Source organism: Rhipicephalus sanguineus, chromosome 7, assembly GCF_013339695.2.
Source record: "Rhipicephalus sanguineus isolate Rsan-2018 chromosome 7, BIME_Rsan_1.4, whole genome shotgun sequence".
Classification (NCBI taxonomy): Eukaryota; Metazoa; Arthropoda; class Arachnida; order Ixodida; family Ixodidae; genus Rhipicephalus; species Rhipicephalus sanguineus.
The window spans coordinates 101158445-101181014 of NC_051182.1; the positions used below are offsets into that span (position 1 = coordinate 101158445).

General features: G+C 44.2%; 1 protein-coding gene and 1 long non-coding RNA gene across 2 annotated transcripts in view; one reads left to right on the forward strand and one right to left on the reverse strand.

Moving 5' to 3' along the window:
* The window catches only part of LOC119399675 (mitochondrial dicarboxylate carrier-like), a 31223-nt gene extending 10276 nt beyond the window's left edge, over positions 1-20947 (reverse strand). Inside the window, 9 exon segments of the mRNA XM_037666497.2 lie at positions 575-655; positions 2089-2181; positions 4218-4332; positions 6613-6654; positions 8866-9026; positions 10316-10369; positions 10371-10436; positions 12635-12778; positions 20785-20947. Coding sequence (XP_037522425.1) covers positions 575-655; positions 2089-2181; positions 4218-4332; positions 6613-6654; positions 8866-9026; positions 10316-10369; positions 10371-10436; positions 12635-12763 — 741 coding nt within the window. The 5' untranslated portion in view covers positions 12764-12778; positions 20785-20947.
* An 80-nt stretch (positions 20948-21027) lies between these two features.
* LOC119400815 (uncharacterized) overlaps positions 21028-22570 on the forward strand; it is a 57453-nt gene continuing 55910 nt past the window's right edge. Inside the window, exon 1 of the long non-coding RNA XR_005185245.2 lies at positions 21028-21142. This is a non-coding gene — a long non-coding RNA (uncharacterized LOC119400815). The remainder of the gene's footprint in view (positions 21143-22570) is intronic.

Genomic DNA, 22570 nt, shown 5'->3' on the forward strand with positions numbered 1-22570 from the left:
ACTACTTCCAACAGATCTGTTTTCAGAAGCGTCACACTCACATATATGAGAATGTGTTACAGCCTGCACAACCACATTTGCATATTTGACATCGCATACAAGTAAAGTACATCATCCAGACAGAACAATGTGCTTTTCTGGGGGAAGCATGCCAAAAACTGGGCGAAACGGCCATGCAGGCCATCTTAGCCTCCCCTGCAGAAACAGTAGCTGCAAGCCTCAGTACTCGCTGTGCTACCCGATAGCAAGGAGTACTGTGCAAATGACAGATGATAGGATAGTCGTGGCGAATATAGCTAAATTGAGGGATACATGCTTGAGCACGCAATCGGTTTTAACAAAAAAAAAAAAAAGAGAAATTGTCTTAACCCTTCCTGTACTGATATTCCTGTGCTGCAATTTGATAGTACAAGTGCAGTTCTCTCAGCAGTGGGCTGCAAAAGTGGCTATGGCTCGATGCCGTGCCATGGCATTATCATCCACAGCTATGTATAAGGCTTCAAGCACGCACGTCCGATCAACTAAGAAACTTTTCGTAAGAGTAACCAGAACACAAATGCTGTCACATGCTCACTCTGTATTCGCCTGGCTTAGCATTCATCATTCTCGTCTTCATGACGTCCAAGGGCTGCGTTAGTGTCGTCGCTATGCCAGCCTGCAACAAAGGGGATAGCCCCATCAACCAGAAGGAAATGTCGAGAGAACCGTTAGCATGCAAAAGGTGACAACAGGTAAAGTTATGGCGAGACCTATGAATACAACTTATATACCTTACGTCTATAACTACGCGTATTTTCATGCTGGGTATAACCCAATGTAACAATGATAACTGCTTCTGCAAAAAAATGCCGAGGTAATAAAGTCAAACTTCTGTGGGTTCCAGTGGTTCAATGGTTGAGCTGAATACGGCTTTTGCGAGTATACTTTCCAAGTGGTGCACCGCACAACTGAGAATGGCTGCTGAAGCAGCGCAGCGTCTTTACTGCAGCCACTACTTCTGACATGCCCCACCAGACCTCAAAACCCACAGGCTAGCGAGGGTAGTGTCGATAAGAGGCACTGGGGTGCATGTGTATTGGCACACCGTAGCGTAATGGCCGCCCTCGAGCCGGGGCATCGACATGGTCGCAGCCATAAAGGTGTGAAGGCTCAGGATGCATGCATTAGCACTGGCATTCGCCGAAGCTTCTGGCACTGGCTGATACGATCACAATAAACCTAGTTTTCGTTTAATACCGCCATGGTTTCTCTTCACTCAGCTTTATCTGAAGCTGCACTGCGTGGTGACCCAATGTTTCCTCAATGTTGTCCTGGGGCCATGTTAGCTGAACAGGCACCACAGCATGCCGATGGCCAAGGTACCACCGACCCCACAGAAGTTTCCAATGTCAGCATTCAATTGCTCGGTCACTTTTGTAACCACAGCCTCAGAACTCAGTCGCTCCACTCAGAGTCCCACTTTTGCTGGCACTGGCTCAGCTGTGAGCAAGTGCCACTGGGTCGACTCCGCAATGTCCTCAGCTATCAGAGCCAAGGTAAACAACATCTCGTACGCGCCACTTGGCTTCACCCGTGCAGTAAAAACCGCACTGCTACAATGCACGACACTCATATCATGCAGTGGCCTTCAAATGTTGTCGACAGTAGAGGTCGGAGACCGTCAGCGTTCGCAGCCAGTAAATCTTTCCTTCCAGTTATATATGTATTGTATCATATCATTTGTTTAGCTTGCCCTTTTCTTCTGCGTATAAGTACACGTAACAACAGCCCCACCACATCCAATGCAATGCCTGGGAGCTTTAGTAACTGTAACCAAAGTAGTGAAATTGCAGTAAAAAATATTCCGCGCGCCAGTCAAGTGTCACCAAAGAAAAAAAAAACTATTACACAGGAATTGCAGATTTTGGGTGTAGCGCCGCGTACAAAAATGGTAAGAAAGAAGATGACGCGTACGCGGCGCTACACCCAAAACCTGCAATGAGATACCAACTAGCCTGCATTGACACCCTTGTTCAGTTTATTACATGGCAATTCTATTAAGACACAGCTGACTGAATCAAGCTATGTCTACTGAAAGTTGAATCTTACCGCCATTAGGCTGGAGGTAAAGTGCGTCGTTAGGTTGTCGCCGAAAAACCCAGTCGACAGCAGAGCTTGCTTGATCTGCTCGTAGAATGAGATCTGTGAGAAAAAAGCAGTGAGAAAATAAGAAGGGATGCTGCTCTTTGGGACAAAAAATTGCCCAAAAAAGATAGATTTTTCAGAAACGTTATTTTTGGATTTTGCCATTACTGGTCCACACCCTAACCAATTATCATGCATCCTAGACCATTATTTTAGATCCAGCGGCCCCTTTTTTATTAGACGAAACCATATCAGACGAACATATTAATAAAGCCAAGGAAAATATCGGGAGCATTATTAGTAGCTTTATTATTGAAGCACGGATGGCATACCTTGAAAATGAATTAAATTATGCAAAAAAAACAACTCGCCGTAGGTAGTGGCCTAAATCTCAACCTTCGAATTATGCATCTAGTTCTCCCAGAGCTCTGCATAATAAAATAACCAGGAAGGTGGACGGGAGAACAACCACCACCAAAGTTCAGTTGACAGAGCATCACATTTGTTCAAAGTTCACGGTAAATTCCACTACAGTGAACTCTGACTGTACCTAGTTGAGTTGTAACTAGCTAGGCCGTCACACTACAGTCAAACCTCGTTAATATGTACCTGCTTTAAATGTACTAACGGTTAAAACGTAGTTGCGACGAATCCCCGACCGAGTCTCATAGACCCTAATGCATTCGCTGACTAGTTAAGCCATAGTGGTTCATCTTATGCCTACCGGTTAGTGCGTACCAGCTGTGTACCACGATAACTTTGTGCCATAAAAGTTTACTGTGCCACTGAAATTGCTGACACCACAGTGTGCAGGAAACGGTTTTCCATCATTTCGAAAAGTGTGGATATTGACCGATCAATTATTTCGACTTCCGCGCTATTGCGGCGAAGCCTTTGCACGTTTGCACAGAGGCGGGGTTGCGACCAACGACAAACACACCTGTGTGACTTATCGCTGACAGAAAGCCTTATCACAGTAAGTATCCTCAGCTATCTGCTCAGACATGCGTGTGGTGTAGCACCACTTTAAGCCTACCGCACGCTTTTTATAGGTGACTACCTGAACGCGCTGGGCCGTTAATCGCTGCCACCTTGTTCTGCGGGCCTGTTTTGAAGCGCACACCGCTTTGCAGAAACGAAAACAGCCCACTGTTGCGGAGTTGAGCGTTGCCAGTCGCAGGCACCGAGAAATCTTGCTGTTTTGATGTAATCTTACTAAATTCAAGCGTACGGTACAGCAAGCGTAGTGCTGTTGTAACCATACAGCACGCTTTGATTAGGTGACAGCCCAAACGCGCCTCCGTCTGCTGCCAGGACGGCTAGAGCATTGCGGAGTGCGTACTGCTTACAGAAATCTGGTCATCGCAACGTTAACTCACCAGGCTACTCGCCGTATCTGTGCACGGTCTGAAGCGTAGTGGGCGTATCCTACAGCAAGTGGCTCGGCGGTCACGGCGTGTGCCGAGTAGGTGAAGCGCTGCACACAACTAGCCAGTAGACGATTGGCTCGCTGCGACCATACCGCGTTTCACAAAAACTGTGTAGTTTTTCGCTTGGTAGAAGATCGCGGTGCACATGTATCATGGACAGCCGATTATGTCCGTTTTATCGCTATGTCAGTCACTACATATCCTGGACCCCGCAGTAGTTCCGAAATGCTCTCTGGCATCGCCAGGATCTTTTCTGCACTTTGGCAAAAAGAAAGAAATGGCTTTGTGGTGGGCACTTTAGGCAATATTTGCTGTGGCACTCTACTTATTCCTTTGTTGGTGGCGTTGGCGCATGTCAGGCGATGCAAATTTGTACTTGATGGTTAAAGCGTATTATGCTTAGTGAGAGTTATGCCGTGTTCCCGGCAGGTACGTATTAAAGAGGTTTCACTGTTCTCTTCTAGTAACCCACAGTTCGTGTCCCATGCAACTATTTCACATTCATGTGCGCGCCACGCATTTCCTTCTGTCCCTGCACACCTCCTCGCTATACGTTGCTACAAGCTCCAGTAGGACGACCATCCAATGACACAGGAACCATAGCGCCAGACCGTCAACTTATGTGTGGTAAAAGAAAGCTATAAACGCAATGCGGCCACCTACCTGCCCGATAGTCATGAGCACAGCTCTAGCCGTAGCCGCACCACCTCCGGAGAAAAGCTTGAGCGCTCCCTCTTGCCGGTAGACGCGCCACAGGCCATCTACTGCATTCTTGTAGCTGAACAAAGGTAGACAGGCGCATAAAAGGCATTCATACCGTCACTTAGTGGAGACTGTGTAGAGCAGTGGTTCTCAAATGGGGTTCCGCGGAGATCCATTCAAACAAAAGCCACGTACTTCATGATGCATGCTGTGCTGTGACCCCCCATTCCCCACCTTTCTTTCTCTCAATGCAAGGGGTCCCTCATCTATTCCACCTGAAAATTCATGGCTGAGAAACACTGCTGTAGAGGAATGATATTTGATGAAGCAGCAAACAATCAAAGAATACAATCACGCGCACATAAAATGTTGAAAACACAAGCACTTGTGTTTGTGTGATTGTGTCCTTTGATTGTGCGCTGCTTCATTAAATATCACGGCTCAACAACTAGCCGATCAGTACATATTAAGTGTAGAGCAAGCAAGTTCACAAGTGATGCTGAACACAGCTAGCAGCAAGCATTCCACTGGGTGATGGCATGCACAGCTAAACAGCAGTAAAAGCCATTAACCAGATGCACAAGTGTGAAAACTGAGAAGTGAAATAAAGCTCCTAGAAGTATTCAATAGATAGTGGAGCCAGTTCTGAAGAGCACCAACCTCGTGTTCCTGAACATGAGTGAGCGGAGAATCCATGGGCACGCCACTCAAGTTCGAATTATTGGTTGGTAAATGTCATGCCACCCAGTAGCAACTTGCAGAAATGGAACCACAACATTCGTATGCGCGTGACAATTTGCAAAAGACGTTTTTCGAGACATCCTGTCTTATCAGTTTCTTTACAGCAGTTGACTACCCTATTTATTGGAATGTAATGCGTACTTTTTTTTCCGATAAAACAAGTCCGTAAGTTGCATGTTAGAATTGACTATGAAGTCAAAACCACGTATGTTCACAGCGCTGGCAAGAGCTTCCCATGAGGGGTGTACGGGAGTCAGAGGTGTCAGGTGCAGTGCCATCGTAATCGCAAAATGATGACAGTGCACATTTTATTGAGAGTCCATGTAGGTTCATTTCGTGCGCAAGTGCAACATATGTGTGTCACGGCAGCTCATTTTGAAGTGCAACTGGTGATGCACAACTTTCGTTATGAAAACTCATCTCAAAGGTTCTTCATTTTGCATGCTGAAGATACTTGTGTTGTCTTTTCTTGCGTGCCTGAGGCCTGTGACTGTGAGTAGGACGAAGGGAGATTTTGAGCAGCTTGTCAACCAGGAAAACTTTCCATGGGTTGAAAATATGCTGACCTCGAATGCCAGATTTCAGAACTTGTGAAGCAACTCCGTGTACGCCTAGCTTGTCAGGGTAAAAGTCCTTCTATTGGCACACGATTAAGGTGTACCCAGAAGTGATCTCAAAGGGGTACTGCCACGAAAATTTTCGGCTGTTCTTTTTTGTGTCAAATGAAAGGCCAAGGGTTCAAGAGCCGAGAAAATGCACTGGTAAGCATGAGTGAACCCTGAAAAAGTAATTACAGTATGTTTTAAAAAGCTAGTTTTAGTTCCTACAGTACCTTGACATCCCAGCAGGATATGAGCTTCTCATCACACACTCGCACAAGATATTGTGACGTTTCGACGGCCGCTCCATTCCTAGCACCGTTGGTCACGTTACAAGCAGCCATTTTGAATGTTTTGGTGCCTGAAGTCATCACAACTAGCCATACTGGTGCGTGAGGTCACCGGAATCGACACTGCAGCCTGAAGTCACACTAGTGTCGATGTCACTAGGTGCACCATGAGAAAATGAACTTCGATGTCAAAATAAAATATCTTCTGAGCATTTACTGAGCTTCATACTTGCTCAGAGCCATCTCTGCATACAGGAGATTTGTATGGCAGAGTAAACTCACCTCTGAAAATTCGTGTCAGTACCCCTTTAAGGCCAGCACAACTGAATCTCAGAAGGAAGGGAACTGCCAATGGAGAATAATATTCCTATTCTATGAAGGCAAATTGTTCTTGTCTCTCCCTTTCTTCCAATCTTCGACAGAGCGGCAGGTTGTTCTTGTTTCTTTAATCTAGTAATGATGCATTCATGCATTTTCTGAACACTCGAAATTCGGATGCACATTAGGTTTAAGTAAATGTGGTAACAACTCACGGAAACATAGCACGGCCTATGAAGTTTCAAATTTAATTCATGTTTAGGAATTCATTACACTAGAACTTGCATACAGCTTCGACTAACTAATGACAAAATGCGGCAACACACCCATTTTCAAGAAAGCGACTACGTTTACGGCCCAACTTGCTCTAGCTAGGACAAGAGGCAAATGCTATAAAGGTATACTCACTTTCTTCGGTTTTCAACGGGAAGTTTGATGTCGTTTTGCATCCTTAAGCAAAGAAATACAAAAGGCAAATCAATGAAATGTGAGAGCATGGCACAACAAAGCAGAAAAAGCATTTCCACATTGCAGATAAATTTACAGACTATAGGTGGTTCATCTCTTCTAACCAATTAGTACGAGTTGGTCACAGTAATCCAATAACTGAAACGCCATAGCAGTGGAGTCATCAGCTCATTTCTAAAACATACTTCCAGTCACAAATATGTATTTAAGCACGGCAGGTACTGTCAAAACAGTAGTTTTTTTTTTGCCTATGTTGCCACATGGCGTAATGTTGGAATAGAGTAATATTAATATCTGGGGTGTTACGTCCCAAAACCATATCATTACGAGACACGCTAGTGGAGCAGTCCGGAAATTTCGACCATCTGGTGTTCTTTAACGTGCATTGACGTCGCACGGTACATGGGCCTCTAGCATTTCACCTCCATCAAAATGCAACCGTCACGGCCAGGATCAAACCCGCGACCTTCGGGTCAGCAGCCGAGCGCCAATAAAGCATGTTACTCAGAATAAAGTAACATGGGAGCTTATTTTAGCACTATTCTGTATCGACTCATGTAAGGGTCACACTTTCAACTCGGCAGCTCACAATTTGGCGAAAAAATGAACTCCATCACCGAACAAAAACTGAAGAAAAATATTTCACCGTACATATGCAATGTAATGATGTACCATTCCAGATGCTGAATTCTAAGCAATTGTCAAGAGCTGAAGGCCCATATTACCAAACCAACCTTATCATTATCTCTAGGAATGGGCGAATATTCGGGCGTTTCGAATATTACAACGAATATTACAGCATTCGAATTCGCTTCGATATGAATTTAGATTATTCGAAATTTCAAAGTATTCAAAATGAACGAATATATGTACATATTTGACAGCGCATAACCTCCTGTAAAGGTGGTTTCACTGCAGCATCTGGTTGCTCTGCCGTGGAACAACCCAACCAGGGGAAACCTGCACTGCCGCGAAGCCACACTTCAAGGTTAAATGTACATATTTTTTAAAGTTTAAGAGCGTGTTATACAGGCTTATATGCGCTAAGTATAGTCATTTTTAAATGGTAACGTCCACTTATAACCCTACTGCTATTCAAATCTTGATAGTATAAAAGGCTGCTTCCCCTTCATTTCAAACCAAAAAAGTGACATTCACTCATATTTAGTTCCAATCCTTAAAAATATTGTGCAAAGATAATGACAAAAAGGCTCATTTTTCTTAATAATATGCGGTACATACTATTCGAACTATTCGATTCGAAATTATTCGACCAAACCACTATTCGCTTCGGGTTCACTTCGAACCTCAAATTTACTATTCGCCCATCCCTAATTATCTCGCATTTTCTTTATCAGTTTTGTGCCTTTAGTGCATTTGATAAACAAAGTAGGCCAGTATTCACTAATAGCACTGACAATTGGGTGAGTTGGTACAGATGCATTCCATTAACCGGGCTTACTTTGACTCGAACTCACAGTTCTATTACAGTCTGAGCGAGTCAACTCACGAGTGACTGTGTTGAGTCACGCATATGAGCATGGAGGCTCATTCTTATATAGCAAAGGGACTCATAAAATGTATGTTGCCGCCAGCACAGACAGCAATAATCTTGAGAGAGCGAAAGTATCGCCGTGTGTGGTCACTTGAGAATACTATGCCCTAGATGCTGAAACAAATGTCTGCATCGAGCTAAAAGAATAGATTTATTTAGCATATATGTACAATCAATCAGTCATTGCAAGAGCCACACGGCATTGAAGTTGCCCAATTAGCACAAAAAAAAAGTCAACCTCAAATCAACCATTCACACAAGCTAGCCCAACTCTCATCGCTAACACAGCAGCTGCTTGCTTTGGGCTTATCAGCCGTGAAAAATTGCAGCATCTGATACTGCAAGATTTTCTTTCCTGCAAAAGCACTGAAATAATATTGCATGCATTTCACTACCACTCACACTTGTCGATTTTTGCCCATTTCTCAGTGCTTGCGTTTTCCGGCTCTAACATCTTTTTATACGGTCCCCTGAAAAATGTATTAGCGGGATTCTACGACATACTAATATGAAATTTCGGCCGCTGGGCATCTGCCATTCTTTTGACGCTCGCTTTTGACGTCCACGACATTCACGCGTCAATCAATCACATCATGCTTCTGCTGGGGCATTAATAGTAATGGATGTCGCTTTCTTACCTGACGTTCACCATGTCAGCTGGGGTGCCGACAAAGCCGCCAGTGGCACCCGCAATGCCCGCGACAAAGATCTTCTGGTAGAACTTCATGTTCTCCCCTGGCTTGACCAGGTACTGCCGAACGACCTCGTACATGCCGAAGCGTGTCGTCGAGTAGGTCAACTGCAGCATGACAATAATTGTGCCTGGAATCCCGCGACACGTTGAAGGGCCCCTCATCAGGTCTGGCGATTGCAAACAGACAATTTCTGTGCGTAGGTCGCACACTGACAATCGTGCCGCCCAAGTATCAGACCATTCCACAGTGCAAAAACAGCTTAAGTTCCATATGAAAGCATGCTGCGTGCCCTTCTTGTCAGAAGAGCCCCATTTCATGCCAGAAAATATATTTCGCAAGAATGAATGCTTCTCTGTAAGACATGATCGACAATGTTGTCAATTCTAAACAGTGGTAGTAATTCCGTTACGAATAACAAACTATCTGTACCAGGAGGGAGGAATAAACTTTATTAAGGGAAACCAGCAGGTTTAAGTGGCCGGGCCTAGGCCTCCCATAAGGGGACGTCAAATCTGTACCAAATTCCAAAAATTTTTCACTCAAAATGTACAAAACTAGCAGTGAAATCAGCAGGGGAACTAGCAATTGATGAGAAAAAAAAAAATAAAAAGGATGCATCGTTTGTGATGTGTACAGGATGAAGTTAAATTCTTTTTAGCTCCTCCGACAATAAACCAATATGAAAATTTCTCCACGTAAATTGCTCCCTAATGGCACTTTGTAAGTTCAAATGTGTAACAAAATTTTCGAAGGAGTCTAGTGGGGGGCAATACCTATTAAATTTTTATTGAGACACTACTTACAGTACATACTGAGGATCTGCTTTCACTAACTGTGAAACGAAGAAAAATATATCCAGTAATTTTATTCCACCGATCTATCAAACTGACATGGGATTGGGTTCACAATCATTTGTGAGTGAGGTTAAAAAAACACAATACATAAAAATGCTCCTCACAATGAAAGCATTGGAAAACCTCTTGTGTATGATAACTTTGAGCAGGATATGTAGCCTTGCAATAAGAAGTCGTCAAAACCAGAAATGTTGCTGCATCCTTGTTATCCTGAACTTCTAGTATTGTGCTGAGGATAACGTCAACACACGTGGGAAAATTCTTATGCATTCTTCAGAATAAATTTTGTCTGTTGACTCCCAATGCAATTAGCAACAAGGAAGGAACGGGTAACGGATGAAAAATTGTTAGTGTAGAGCAATAATTGCACATGTTATGCAAGCATTTGCGAGCACTGAAACACAAAACCGCATTTAGAACAGAGACAAAATACACAGGTCCAGCTACTATCACATAGCTGCTCAGTATATGTGAAATTTTCGTATGTTCTACAGTGCCGTTAAAGAGTTTAATTGAAGGGGGTTGTTACAAGCACCAACCTGTCGCAGTATGGATGCGCTGAGGCCGTTGTACATGGCCAGCACGCCCTGGTGGACGGATGATGGTCACCGTGCTGCCCACCAGGCTGACACGTCCCACCGACTGCGTCTGCAAGTGCACCTACACAGCAGATAAGCATAATCAAACGATGCAATTACCACTAATTCTCGCAGCGCCGCATTTCCTGTAGACGATAGGGTACATAACGATAGGGTACATTCCCGCTTCTCTTTTCTTTCTTTTTCTGCTGTACTAGCTTTGTAGTGAATTAATACCAGCCCATCCAATATGACAATGGTAAAGTTCCGTTTAGTGCCAATGAAAAAATCCATAAACAGGGAGTGGATTTTTTCATCGCGAGCTCCCATCTTCCACTTCCTGCCGTTTTTTTGTTTACTGCCAAGTCATTCAATGCTTCTATACTACCACTCACGCACTTGGTACTAACATGTTTTCTCCTCTCTCTTCTCGTATTCACAATTGCTCTGTCTACCTGTCTCGTACCTTTTCTATTGCCTCTACTTAATGACATGCTTGACAATTGGCCGTTGGATGAATGACTCTCCGAACTGGATTTCGGAGTCTAATTGGCTCTCCTCAGCCCAGCGAGCCATAATAACCAGTGGGGCCCTGAAAGGCGGGCCTCACTTAAAGTAACCAAGCGCAGTCTTTAGGTCAATAAGATTGTCTCTCTCTCCTGTTGTGTCCCCTCTCAATGTCAGACTCATTTGCCAGGCCGCTGTCTCCGATGGCCCAAGGACTGAGCCAAACAAAATGGTGGCTTCATAATGTCTTTCTCAATGGCCAACTGACGACACTGCACGATCACATGTGGGCCAAGAAATAAGCGTGCATTTCTTCCTCTAGCTCCAATGTAGTTGTGCACGGCAGTCTGTATGGGTTAGTGCGTACGCAGCGCCTGACACAGATCCCAGAGGTAGTATGCAGCGGGCACAGACAGTGCTAAAGACAAGCCAAGATATTTTGCGGGTTCACGCACGCTTTGTTCCCGTGTGCCTAGTGCAGTAGACTTACTTTAAATGGAACATCAAGGAACCAAGAGAAGGACTTCTGTCCATCAAAAGCTCCATTTACTGAGAGACAATGTTGATGGATTGGCATTCATTCTTTTTTTGGAGGCCACAACCTAACTGCATGGGAGAAATAAAGTGTATAGCATAGAAACAAAGCTTATCAGAAATGAATTTTAAAGAACAACAGGAAGTCAGTCAGTGAATGACTGCTATTACAACCAGTACAACCCCCCCCCCCCATATACAGTTATCAAAATTGCCAGTGTGATAGAAAGTGACCAGCACTACGCACAACACAGTAATATTTATTTACCTACTTCGTGCGATGCCACGGTGGCATTAGTGCGGGGGGGGGGGGGGGTGACCATACAAAATCAATATACTTTAATGACATATTTGTGATAGGACACAGAAACAGAATGCATAATATAACAATAACAACATATAACAATAAGAGCATACCAACAAAAGTGTAGTACAATATGGAAATAGCAAACGGATATGAAAGGTAATAACACGTCGCAAGTCAGTGTGATGAGAAAAAAAGCACTGTTGTCAGTTAAGCTTAACATACCTTCAGGGAGTTGATTCCATTCTCTAAATTGTTTTCAAAGAGAAGGAGCTGGCAAAACTAGAGGTTCTAAAAGCGTATTCTTGTATTTTATGCGTGTGTTGACATCTTTTAGAACGATATGTTGGTGCAAGTAGGTACTCCGCTTCATCAATTCTTGTTTGATTATAATATATGCTAAGTAAAAGTCTTAATCGAAGTTTCCGTCTTCTAGATTGTAGGGTTTCCCAGCCTAATGTAGCCTTTATTTCTGAGATACTAGCAAAGGGATTGCAGTTAGTGCTTGCGAATCGGGCTGCCTGGTTTTGAACCTTTTCTATTGGTTTTTTTTTAATGAGAGCAGCATTTTGGGCTAGTTGGTGATCCATGTTATCAAAGAAATTGCGCGACGAAAACACGGACATAAGAACACAGGTACAGGTTTTGTTTCTAAAGAACCTTTTCTTTCCATAGCAAAATACTGAAAATTGGGTTTCGACAAAAAAAACTGCGTTATGAGCAAAACACCGACAAGAGTGGACAGGCACGGCATCGTATCTGTCTCCTCTCGCCTTCATTTCATTCCTAGTGCTGTTTTTCTCATGTTGTACCAACCAGCCCAATTCAACATGCCAATGAAAATTGCGTACCCGCAACCTTGAAGGTACATGCCAGAACCATTCAAGGAACATCTCGTTGACGTGCATTCCCGACCGAGAACCACACTGACATACCTTGAGCAGGTCAAGGGGGTGAGTGAAGCAGGCAGCCATGGATCCGGCGAGGCCCCCAAAGTACCACCGGGCGAGGCGCACTTCCTTGCGAGTAGGGGCTGCCCCGGACGCATGCTTCTGCTTGGACATTATCTTTCTGGATGCCTTCGTCAGACAGAAGAACGCATCACATAAGAAACAGGGCACAGAAGTAAAGGGATACTGAACAAAAATAGAAAAAATGATGAAAACATTCAAAATTCTACTCGGACGACACGACTGTTTCGATAGACAGAGTTTATTTCGCATGGTTTTGAACAGGTGGCTGTATATTCAGAAGATTGTGAGAGCGCTATGAGCTTCGCATAGATTTATTTATTTATACATACTGCAGTCTCAAAAAGAGACTATAGCAGGTGTGAACCAAAGAAACATTGTGTTCTAAAAAGGCACAACATTGTACACTGTGATGATGTTCATTGTGTGGCCGTGACGGGGCGAAGAGGGAACGGCAGTTCTGCTCTGCGGTACGCCTTGGAGGAGAAGACGACGAAAAGGAAGCGCAAGCGGGGCCTGCGGCTCGAGCAGTTGGAGCGCGACACGGTTAAAACGGCGGCTGCTGGTCGGCGGTTCGGGTCGCGACATCGCTTAACCAGGCGTCCGGCAACCTTGCGGACCTGGTGAGCCTGGCTTCCTGCTTTGGGCTGCATCACTCAACCAGGCGTCCGGCAGCCATGTGGACCTGGTGAGCCTGATTCCCGCTCTGTGCCCGGTGCTGACACGGAGACCAGCAGCCTAGTCTGTTCCTGGCCCGAGGTCCTGGGGCCCGAGTGGTGTCACGAGGTGGCCGCGGCTCATGTTGGCGACGGGCAGTTAAGCTGCACTGCAGTGGCATGGTGATCTACCGGCCTGCAGTGCCACCATCACCACCACCGCCACCTCGCCACGGTCAAGGCAGCGTGACTGTTGACTGCACAAGGAACACTGGTGACGACCGACCTCGCCGCAGCGGCAACAGTTCATAACGGCGAGTAGGACAGTTTGTGTGCCGAGGCGCGTAGGACGTTTAGAATGTAAATAAGGAATGCTATAGTGTATTGTGTGTGAATCGTCAGAGTTATTGGTTGTGTTAAAGTCTGTGTTGTGTGTACAGAATCACCTGACTGCCGGTTGAATTATTTCCGATCCTGGGCCCACATTCTTTGCATATCACATACACACAGAAAACACATGACGCGGACAATATAATGCATACAGGTAAAACGATACAACTAGGGATGTGAACTAAAAAATAGAAATGAATTAAAAACGAATATTAGTTGTCAAATGCGAAATGTGGGAACAAGCCGAAGAAAAAAAAGGAAAATACACATTTGAAGGAGGAAATTCAGACAAATCAATAATAATATTTTATAAGATCACACTACAAAAAGGAACGAATGAAACATAAATGTAATCAACAGTGCTAAAGAACTACTGTAAGTATTTTTCAAACGAAGAAAGTGAGTTTTGCGTTACAATATTATCGGTTAGGTTATTCCAACCAACAATTGTTCTAGGGAAGAAAAGAGTATTTAAAGCAGTTATTTCGTGGGTAAAAAGGAGTCATCATGAAAGAATGCCTTTGCCTGGTAACATAACGCTCACTAGATGGCTGTGACATTGACTGAGGGTTATGACATCGATGGCTGTAACATCAAGTGTCCCCACAGCAGAAGCAGGGTGTGCATGTTCCTGTCCAGCTACTTCCCTTTTTCCACTTCTTTTTTACATCCCACTCTCCCCCTTCCACAAAGGCACATCAGGTGGGGTAAAGCCCCATCCTTTGGGGGCTTTACCCCACATGGGAGCATTGTTCTCTGTCAATACCACACTGGTTCTAGGAACTGTAGTGGGAGCAGGGTGTGTTGAAAGACATGGGCGACAGCTGGCATGGTTGGCACGCCCGTTTACGGAGAGGTGAAACGTCACCTCCTCTAGTTCACGGCACCGGCCGCTAGACGTGGGAGTTTATGAAAAACGCATTAAATTCCTTATTTTCAGCTAGTTTCTGCCTGAAATGAAGGTTGAGTCTACCAGTTTCAGTACCCAGTTTTTCAAGTGGGCTGAAAATCTTGGTGGCAAAAATTTAGTACAATATCCCTTTAAAGACGGGTATGTGTTGTTTTATAGTGTAAGGACCTGTGATGGTCGATGAGGAGCTTCATCAAGTGGTCACATATGTGAGATATGGTGTGTTAAATGACAACATAAAAGCGTAATTTGGCTGTATACAGAGTTTGAAAATTGTCTATGTAGTGTGCATAAAGTATGTTTGTATGAAAATTATGAAAATGGTTGGGTACAATGTACAGTTATCAAGACTAACATCAGAGCACAGGCGATAAGAAAATGTATGAACAGAACAGGTGTGATTGCTCCATAAAAGAAATGGATGCTCAAAGTTACAAGGGCAGGTAAAACATACTAACAAAAATCTTACATCTGATATCAGCTTTTTCACAAAGCAAATGTCAAGATTCGAAAATGGGAGAATCCACACCTTATTCTCAAATGTGAAAAATGTAACAGTTTTGACCACTGGATTTTATTCTACCTACGAATATTTGAATATCTTGGATTGTATTGGGAAGATCTAATTCGGCAGATTTCATTACTTCCAAGTTTTGTGGTTTAATTGTAGTTTGTGGTTTTATTGCCAAAATTACGAATATAGTAGGATGTCGACATAATTTCACATTATTTAAAGAAAACAGGCTGTTTCTATATTAAAAATATTCAATGGTCAATTTCCTTTGGTTTGTATTAAGTTCGTATTTATTTCACTCTCAGGAATCCTTATTTGTGTGCACCTACTGCAGAGGATTTTTTTAAAAGCTAGTGTTTTACTTCCAATGTTTTAAAATGGCGCTTGTACAAGTGAACACGGGCGACGGTGGAATTCGTAAAGACACGCTACTAGTGCATGTGAATGTTATTGCCACAGTACGGACTGAACTATACAGCTGCTGCAACTGATCACATTCTTACTTCCTACAGATGTTGCAGTCGCTCACAACAATAAAAAAAAAAGGTAGTACGCGCGTGCTCATTTACGCTTGGCATCTGCTGGCTTTATCTGCACGTCAGCACATGTCTAACGTCGTTGCAGCTAGAGTGTACTGGCGCACATTTACATCCGTGAACCTTTACATTCGTGTGAAAGCTGCAGTGAAACTGAGGTAAATGCACATTTAGGTGTGCAAATGTGCAGGCACTTCACTCGATATGCTCATACTATTTTAGGTCGAGCTTCTGCTGCCTTTCTGTGGTGAAATTATAAAGACATAAATACACCTCTCAGCTTCTTGCATCCCAGAGCTCAAACCTCATGCTAAACTATAAAATCGTTTACTCTCATTCAACTACGTCCCATTAATATTTCTGCGTCCGTCTTTTAATATTTCTGTGTCCGTCTTTTTTCTGAAGCTTCTCTCTCTCAATCCGCTTTATATATACCAAAATGACATGATAAACGAAATTACTGAAAAACTTATTAACAGTAATTTACACACCAATGGCTAAAGCAGCAATCAGGAAACACTGCACATGCGTTTCTTATATTTGACAAATATATTCCTGTTGTGATGTTGTTGTGAACATAGTGGTGCATTCAGCTTCTACGTGATTTTTACTTCCTAATTAGAAACGTTGTACATATTCTTTGCATTTATAATCTTCTCTTCTTTTTTCTTCCCAAATAAATACATCACTTTTAATTCTTTTCTTTCCCACTTTACTGTCCAAAAAGACAACACCCGTAGCTACAAGACACTGGTAAGCTCCACATTATTTGTTTGACTGAGTTTGTTTTTTATATCCTTTTAAGTATAAATACACAGGTGCTCTCTGAATTCTGCCCATATATAAACACAAACACAGCCGCAGGAAATCACTACATGACTATGGTCAATCTGATGAATCATCAGTATTCAGTTTCAGGGTGATTATTGCTGAAGTGATGTAAAGATATCACAATGACTCATTTGCATTTATGAGCTGGTTCTCAATGAACTTTGCTGTCATGAGTTGGCATCGGCTCAACCGTTCACTGTCTGTCCAGAAAGCTCGCATAATCTTTCATGTTTCTTGCATGGGCTTTTCAATAATCACTGGCCAACTAACAGAGACTTGTTTTAAGGTAGTAATATATCGTGTTCTGATGTTCAAAGATTCTCTCACACTTGCAGTCTTTGATCTGGGCCTTTCATTCTGATTCATGATTACGTTACACACTTTCTAGTTCTACCCCACCTCTCTTTTTTAATTGTACACTTGTTTGAGAATTCTTTTACTTTATATCAAAGTTTGCCTTCAGATAAGCCTCAAGTTTCTGATAGGCACATTCAGTTATGAAGGAAAGAGTCAATGAATGAATTGGCAAACAATGCCATGCCCTATCACACAATACTACGGTTATTACAGTACAGCACACCTGCGGCATAGAACTGGCTATTAAACGTTGCCAAGTAGCATTATGTACCACACTCACCGTCTAACTAGATTGATTTCCGCGTTGCTTACATCAAAACGGAGCGTAAGAAACGACAACTTAGCAATATGAAGTACACAGAAAATTTCCAAATGTGTGTCAGACTTGTCATTGCCACGAAGAAGGGGCCTTGAAGTACACTAAAAGATATGTAACGGAAGTGGTAAGGACAACACGCGAAAGGAACTCTGTTATCAGCATGCTACCTGTTCAGCTATCAGCCAAGAGGCCCGACAAACCTTGACCCAGTAAACCACACCACAGAATGATTTAACTTGAACTGTTTCATTCCTGCTATTAGCCTATCTGTTCCAGTTGTTGAAAAGTTAGGTTTCTAAAACAAAAAACAACCTTCTGGCTAAGCATTTAGCCACCCCATCTCTATTCTCTTTTTTACATCCAGGTTTCTTAGGCAGCATACTGCCTTTGATTTTCTAGACAAGGGGGAATCATGACAGGAAATTTCTCTGCCTGCTCTTACGAGCACGCAAGCTTTTGCAGATCGAAGCTACTTTGATATACCGCAAGATCCCGAGCAAGCCCCCCTCACACCCTACAATGAGGGAAAATCCGACAAGATTTCGAGGGGGGCCCTCGCTCGGTCATGAATCAAAATTCAAGGTGGCAATGGAAGAGCCACTAAGAATAAAGAATGCACACCCGTGCTTGTAATGAAATGCTTTAGTAAATACGCATGCATTCCCCGTTTTCATTCACCCTCTTTGGACGAATAAAAACAGTGAACGAAACAGTGAAAATGGTGGGAGGGGGAGGGGGGGCATATTTGAAATTTGCTGAAGAAGGGAGGGCGGCACTTGCTCAGGTAGGGGCGCTTGCTCGGGATTTTACAGTAATGTTTGAAACAAAGAGATGGTGATGGTGAAAGCTACAATAGAGCTAGATAAGATTACGGTGACAGCATGACAGAGTGACATGGCATTCTTGAGTCAGCAAGTGCAGAGTCCTCACAAAAGCAAACGCAAGCAAGCCAGATGACTAATGTTAGTGTGAAAAAAAAGAAACAAAAAAGAAACATTAAGAAGACTTCAACGGTTTTCAGAGTACCGAGGTGGGGCACCGCATGGATATTGATTATCTGACAGTGGTAGCCATGCACAGGCGTCCCAATATGAGAGCATTGCTGCTGTCGTCAGGAACGCAACCAGAGACAGTGAATTTGCAAGCAGAAGAGTGAAACCACTGGGCTACTGCAGTGAATGAGCAGGCAATAGAAGCCAAAAATTTACATACAGGGCAATTTGTCGGTTTATTCTGTATAGGCACCAATTAATTCTGTCCATTCGATATTTCACCGACACTTTTTCCATCTTCAGAATTGTGGAACGCACACTGCTACAAAACGTACAAGGAATTTTAATTTTTTTCAGGAAATGTTATCCAGATCAGGTGTCATTTTGCAACAATATCAGACTTAGTATTGCAATGATCTACAAGATGTGTACTTATATCTCGTTAGCTGTAGTAGCATTCCCCCTATATAATAATTAAAGTACTAATTTATGCAAAAAGACATTTGTTCACTCCTCAACCTCCCTGTTGATTGAAATAAGAATTCTGAGGAAAAGAAAAGCCCACTAAGTAAATGAACTGCCAATCAAAGGACTGCAGAAAGTTTCTAGAATCCAAGAAGCCTCTCTATGAATGGAAGAGGACACGAAAAAGATTTGCTAATACCTTAATAAAAGCCAAATGTTTTTGTTGGCAGTATTACAGATGTGGTGGGTACAGTTAAGCAATGCACATAAAACAGGTGTTATGGAACACATGGAGCCCACAAGCACCGCAACAGGTAATGGGCAAGTTGGTAGAGTGCCATATACCATAGCAGAGCACAGACAAAAAATGAAAATTGAATTCTGTTTCGTCTATGTGTCTTACTGCAATACTGCACAGTATGTTACTAAAGCAAAGGCTTTGACAGCTAAACGTGTTTTAACTAGGGTGACGGCATGAATGAGTAACCAGAGAAATACAAGAGTAAGTAACATTACTTTAAGTTGCACTGTGTATGCCTACACATTTCCTTCATATATTGTCTCGGAGTTGACTGCAGCGTGCCATGACTTTTGTTACGACTTTTTTCTTGTTTCAAAAGTTTTGATAAGAAATAGCTAGGGTATTATGCTTCCAAATTTTGCAATATTGCTTTCTTACTTTTAATCTAACGACCCTCTCTATTTTGGTCATCAGACGCAAATAAATTGGTGTGCTCAGTTTAATGAAATGGCAGTGCCTGATTCGGAAGCACCTAATTATGAGAGTAGCATGTGTGCAAGCGTTCCCAGCTGCAGGTGGAAGGGAGACTGCCCATTGCGCTCACATTTCAAAATAGCAGGGCATCTGTTGCAACGGTTCTACGTCAGCTGCCAAGACTTTACCCCTGAGTGAGCAATCAAGTGTCCCAAAGCTACAACTCTACCACTAGGCAATGCTATTTCGAAGAAGGCTTTCCAATGTTCATGCAAAAGCCACGCGACACTCGCATATACTTAAATATGGAAAGCTGTTATAACGTAGAGAGATCTTATAGAAACGTACCTGGTCAATCATAGCGCTCACTCCACGCAACAGTGAAAACACACAGCATCCCCTGCAGCAACTTAGTGTTGCTGGCGTTGTCACGGTGGCGCGGGTTCGACTCCCTGGGACGGCGCCCGCATATTGATGGGGAAGAAATGCAGAGGTGCCCGTGAACTTAGACTGACGTGCACGTTAATGAACCTCAGGTGATAAGAATTAATCCGGGTTTGGCACCCACAAAGGCATGCAATTACAGTTGGACCGCGGTTTTGGCCCTTAGGATCCCAGAAATGGACACGAGTCGCATCTCTGTAGGAACTGAGAGTGCTAGCTTGTGCACACGCCATCGTTACAGGCTGCAACGGCACGCTGACGCAAGGACGCGAAGAGAAAAAATGAAACGTTGCACACTTCCAACTTGCCTGTTCGCCTGGTCACAATTAAGCGAGCACTCGGAGGTGCTGTTATCCACACCGGCCAGGAGGCTTCCCCCGTGTCGTCTTAATTCACACAGTGACTCGCGAGAAATGCTGTAAAAAACAGCTTATCGCTTCTTATCCGTCGTATCGGAGCGGAGCGGCGACGTTATCCACGCGTCGTGAGACCACTGAGGAAGGATATAGACGAGCGCGCGCTCCTCCAACGTTTTGAAAGAGGAGACGACAAGAATTGTCAATCTGGCACGCTGCCGTCGCCAGCACCACACTTCAACAACCACGAAAGCAACAAGCACATCACAAATGACGCGCAGTCTCACAGAACGTAGCAGTCGCGTACCGTGAAGCGCCGGTCAGGAGTTTATATCGCCAAATCAGGGCATCCGATACAGCTCCTTCGGCTCTTTGCGTTTCGAGTCGATAGTACTCCCGAGAAGGTGAATATTCTCTACGCCTATGCGTCGCCCTTAAAGGTCGCGCGGTAAGGATAATTACTATTGTCAACCGCTCTCCCGTGACGTTTACAGAGCGGCATTGACGTGTTGGTGGTTTCGCCGCAGCTGTTTTCCTCGTGAAGGCGAGGATCGGTTAATCAAGGAGAGAGGAGGAGAGGTGGCCCGACAAACCGGCAGGCATGTCCTGTCTTCGGGGGTTTCTCTCACCTTCGGGCAATGCGAGACGTCACAGGAGGAAAATGTTGTGTGCTTGACGCCCGGACGACGCAGTAACGAATGATCGCGGCAATTTTTTTCTCTCCAACAGCAGCGGCAGGAAGCCAGCGCCTACATTTCGAAAGCTACAGGATGCAGAGGAGCGCAGCCCGCAGCCTTGCCGCAGCCGCGCAAGCTGCAGCACGTTACGGCTGCGACTTTAGACGGCCGGCAACGGCTACTTAGAAGTCACAGTTTTATGTGGTTTCGGTTTTCTTTTCTTTAGAGCTGTTGGTGGTGTCCTACCGGAGAAATCCAAGCCAAGTGGACGCACGGACGTACTATGGAAAGTGGAGAACAGGATCACAAGGTCAGTTACAAGCAACACAAATTCCATCAATGTTGCAAGCAACGTGGGGTACATGTCATGGTAAGAGACAGTCACATTTCATTAAAGGCGTCTTTCAGGCGCTGGCGCACCTCGCACAAATAATGAAATTTCTGTTGAGATGCAGAAGTGGGGTTCGTTGGGCTAGTTGGTCACACATTTGTAAATGGGAAAAACAATGCAATAGGGGACGAAGCACAAGCGAAGGAACACACAGGGCGAGGGCTCTTAACAACTGAAGCATTTATTGCTTCAACATAACATAAAGTCGCGGAAAAGACGCGAATTTTCAAGCCTTATATACTCACGGTACATGGACAAGCTTCCCGGATTACAATGGTCACAGAGGCTATCGAAAGATTACATATGTGTAATTCCAATTACGCTGTATTATTAGGCCATGCTAATGTAGCTCATCCTTATTAATTGCTTACAGTCATAGGGACGGTTCGCTTACGCAAGCGTCACACCTATGATTGATAGCAAAGGCCTCGGCTATCAGACGACTGTACATGTTGGTGTACCTTCCTACGTCCATAGGCGTGCGCAGGGTTCCCATATTATGGGGGGGGGGGGCAAAGTTGATTGCAGCTCCCCCCCCCCCCCCCCCCCCCCCCGTATTGGTGGAGTCTACATACATATAAGCTTCACAATGGATGAAATAATGAAATGAGGAGGAGGTAAAACTTTATTTCACCAAGAGAATGAGGACGTGCTTCGCAATGGCAGAGGGAAATTCCGCAGTGCAGCGGCCGGAATGAAAGAGTTCTGGTGGCGGGCAGTTCTCGCGTATATCGATCCATGGGTTCAGGTTGAGCCGTTCTTTTGTTACAGAGGACAACATTGCTGATGTAGGTGTCTTCAAGGGAGGGCCTACACTCGCCATAGTGCGCGTGTAGACCTTCTCTGTCGGCGAAAGCTAATCATCTAAGACGGGCGCAAAGTCTGCCCCAAAGGTTTTCTGAGGTTTAACCCTTGTAAAGCTGGTATTATCAATAGCGAAAAGTATGTCATGGCTTGGTTTTGCAAAGACTATGCACATAGGCGGCGGCTGCAGTAGTTTCTTTCTTGGCACGCTTCCGCGCTTGGTAAGCTTCCCTATAACGGGCTGAACAATTTATGCCGGTGTTTTAGCAGGCAACTTTGTCTTTGCTTGAGATTCGGCAGCCTGTCGTCTAGCTATATCTCATATGACGACACTGAACGAGCAAGCACCGGCGAAGGAGCTGTTAAACATTCGCCGTGGTATCGAAGTGGCGAGGCTCCAAGCGAGCACGCCTTTCCGCAGCGGATCACTTGGCGTATCTTGGAGCGAGGAAGACGCAGGGACGAAAGAGCAGCTTCGGAGCTGGCCCAGAGCGAAGAGTGTTCTCCCATATCTCTGGCTCGTGCTTCGAGCGATGTGGCTCT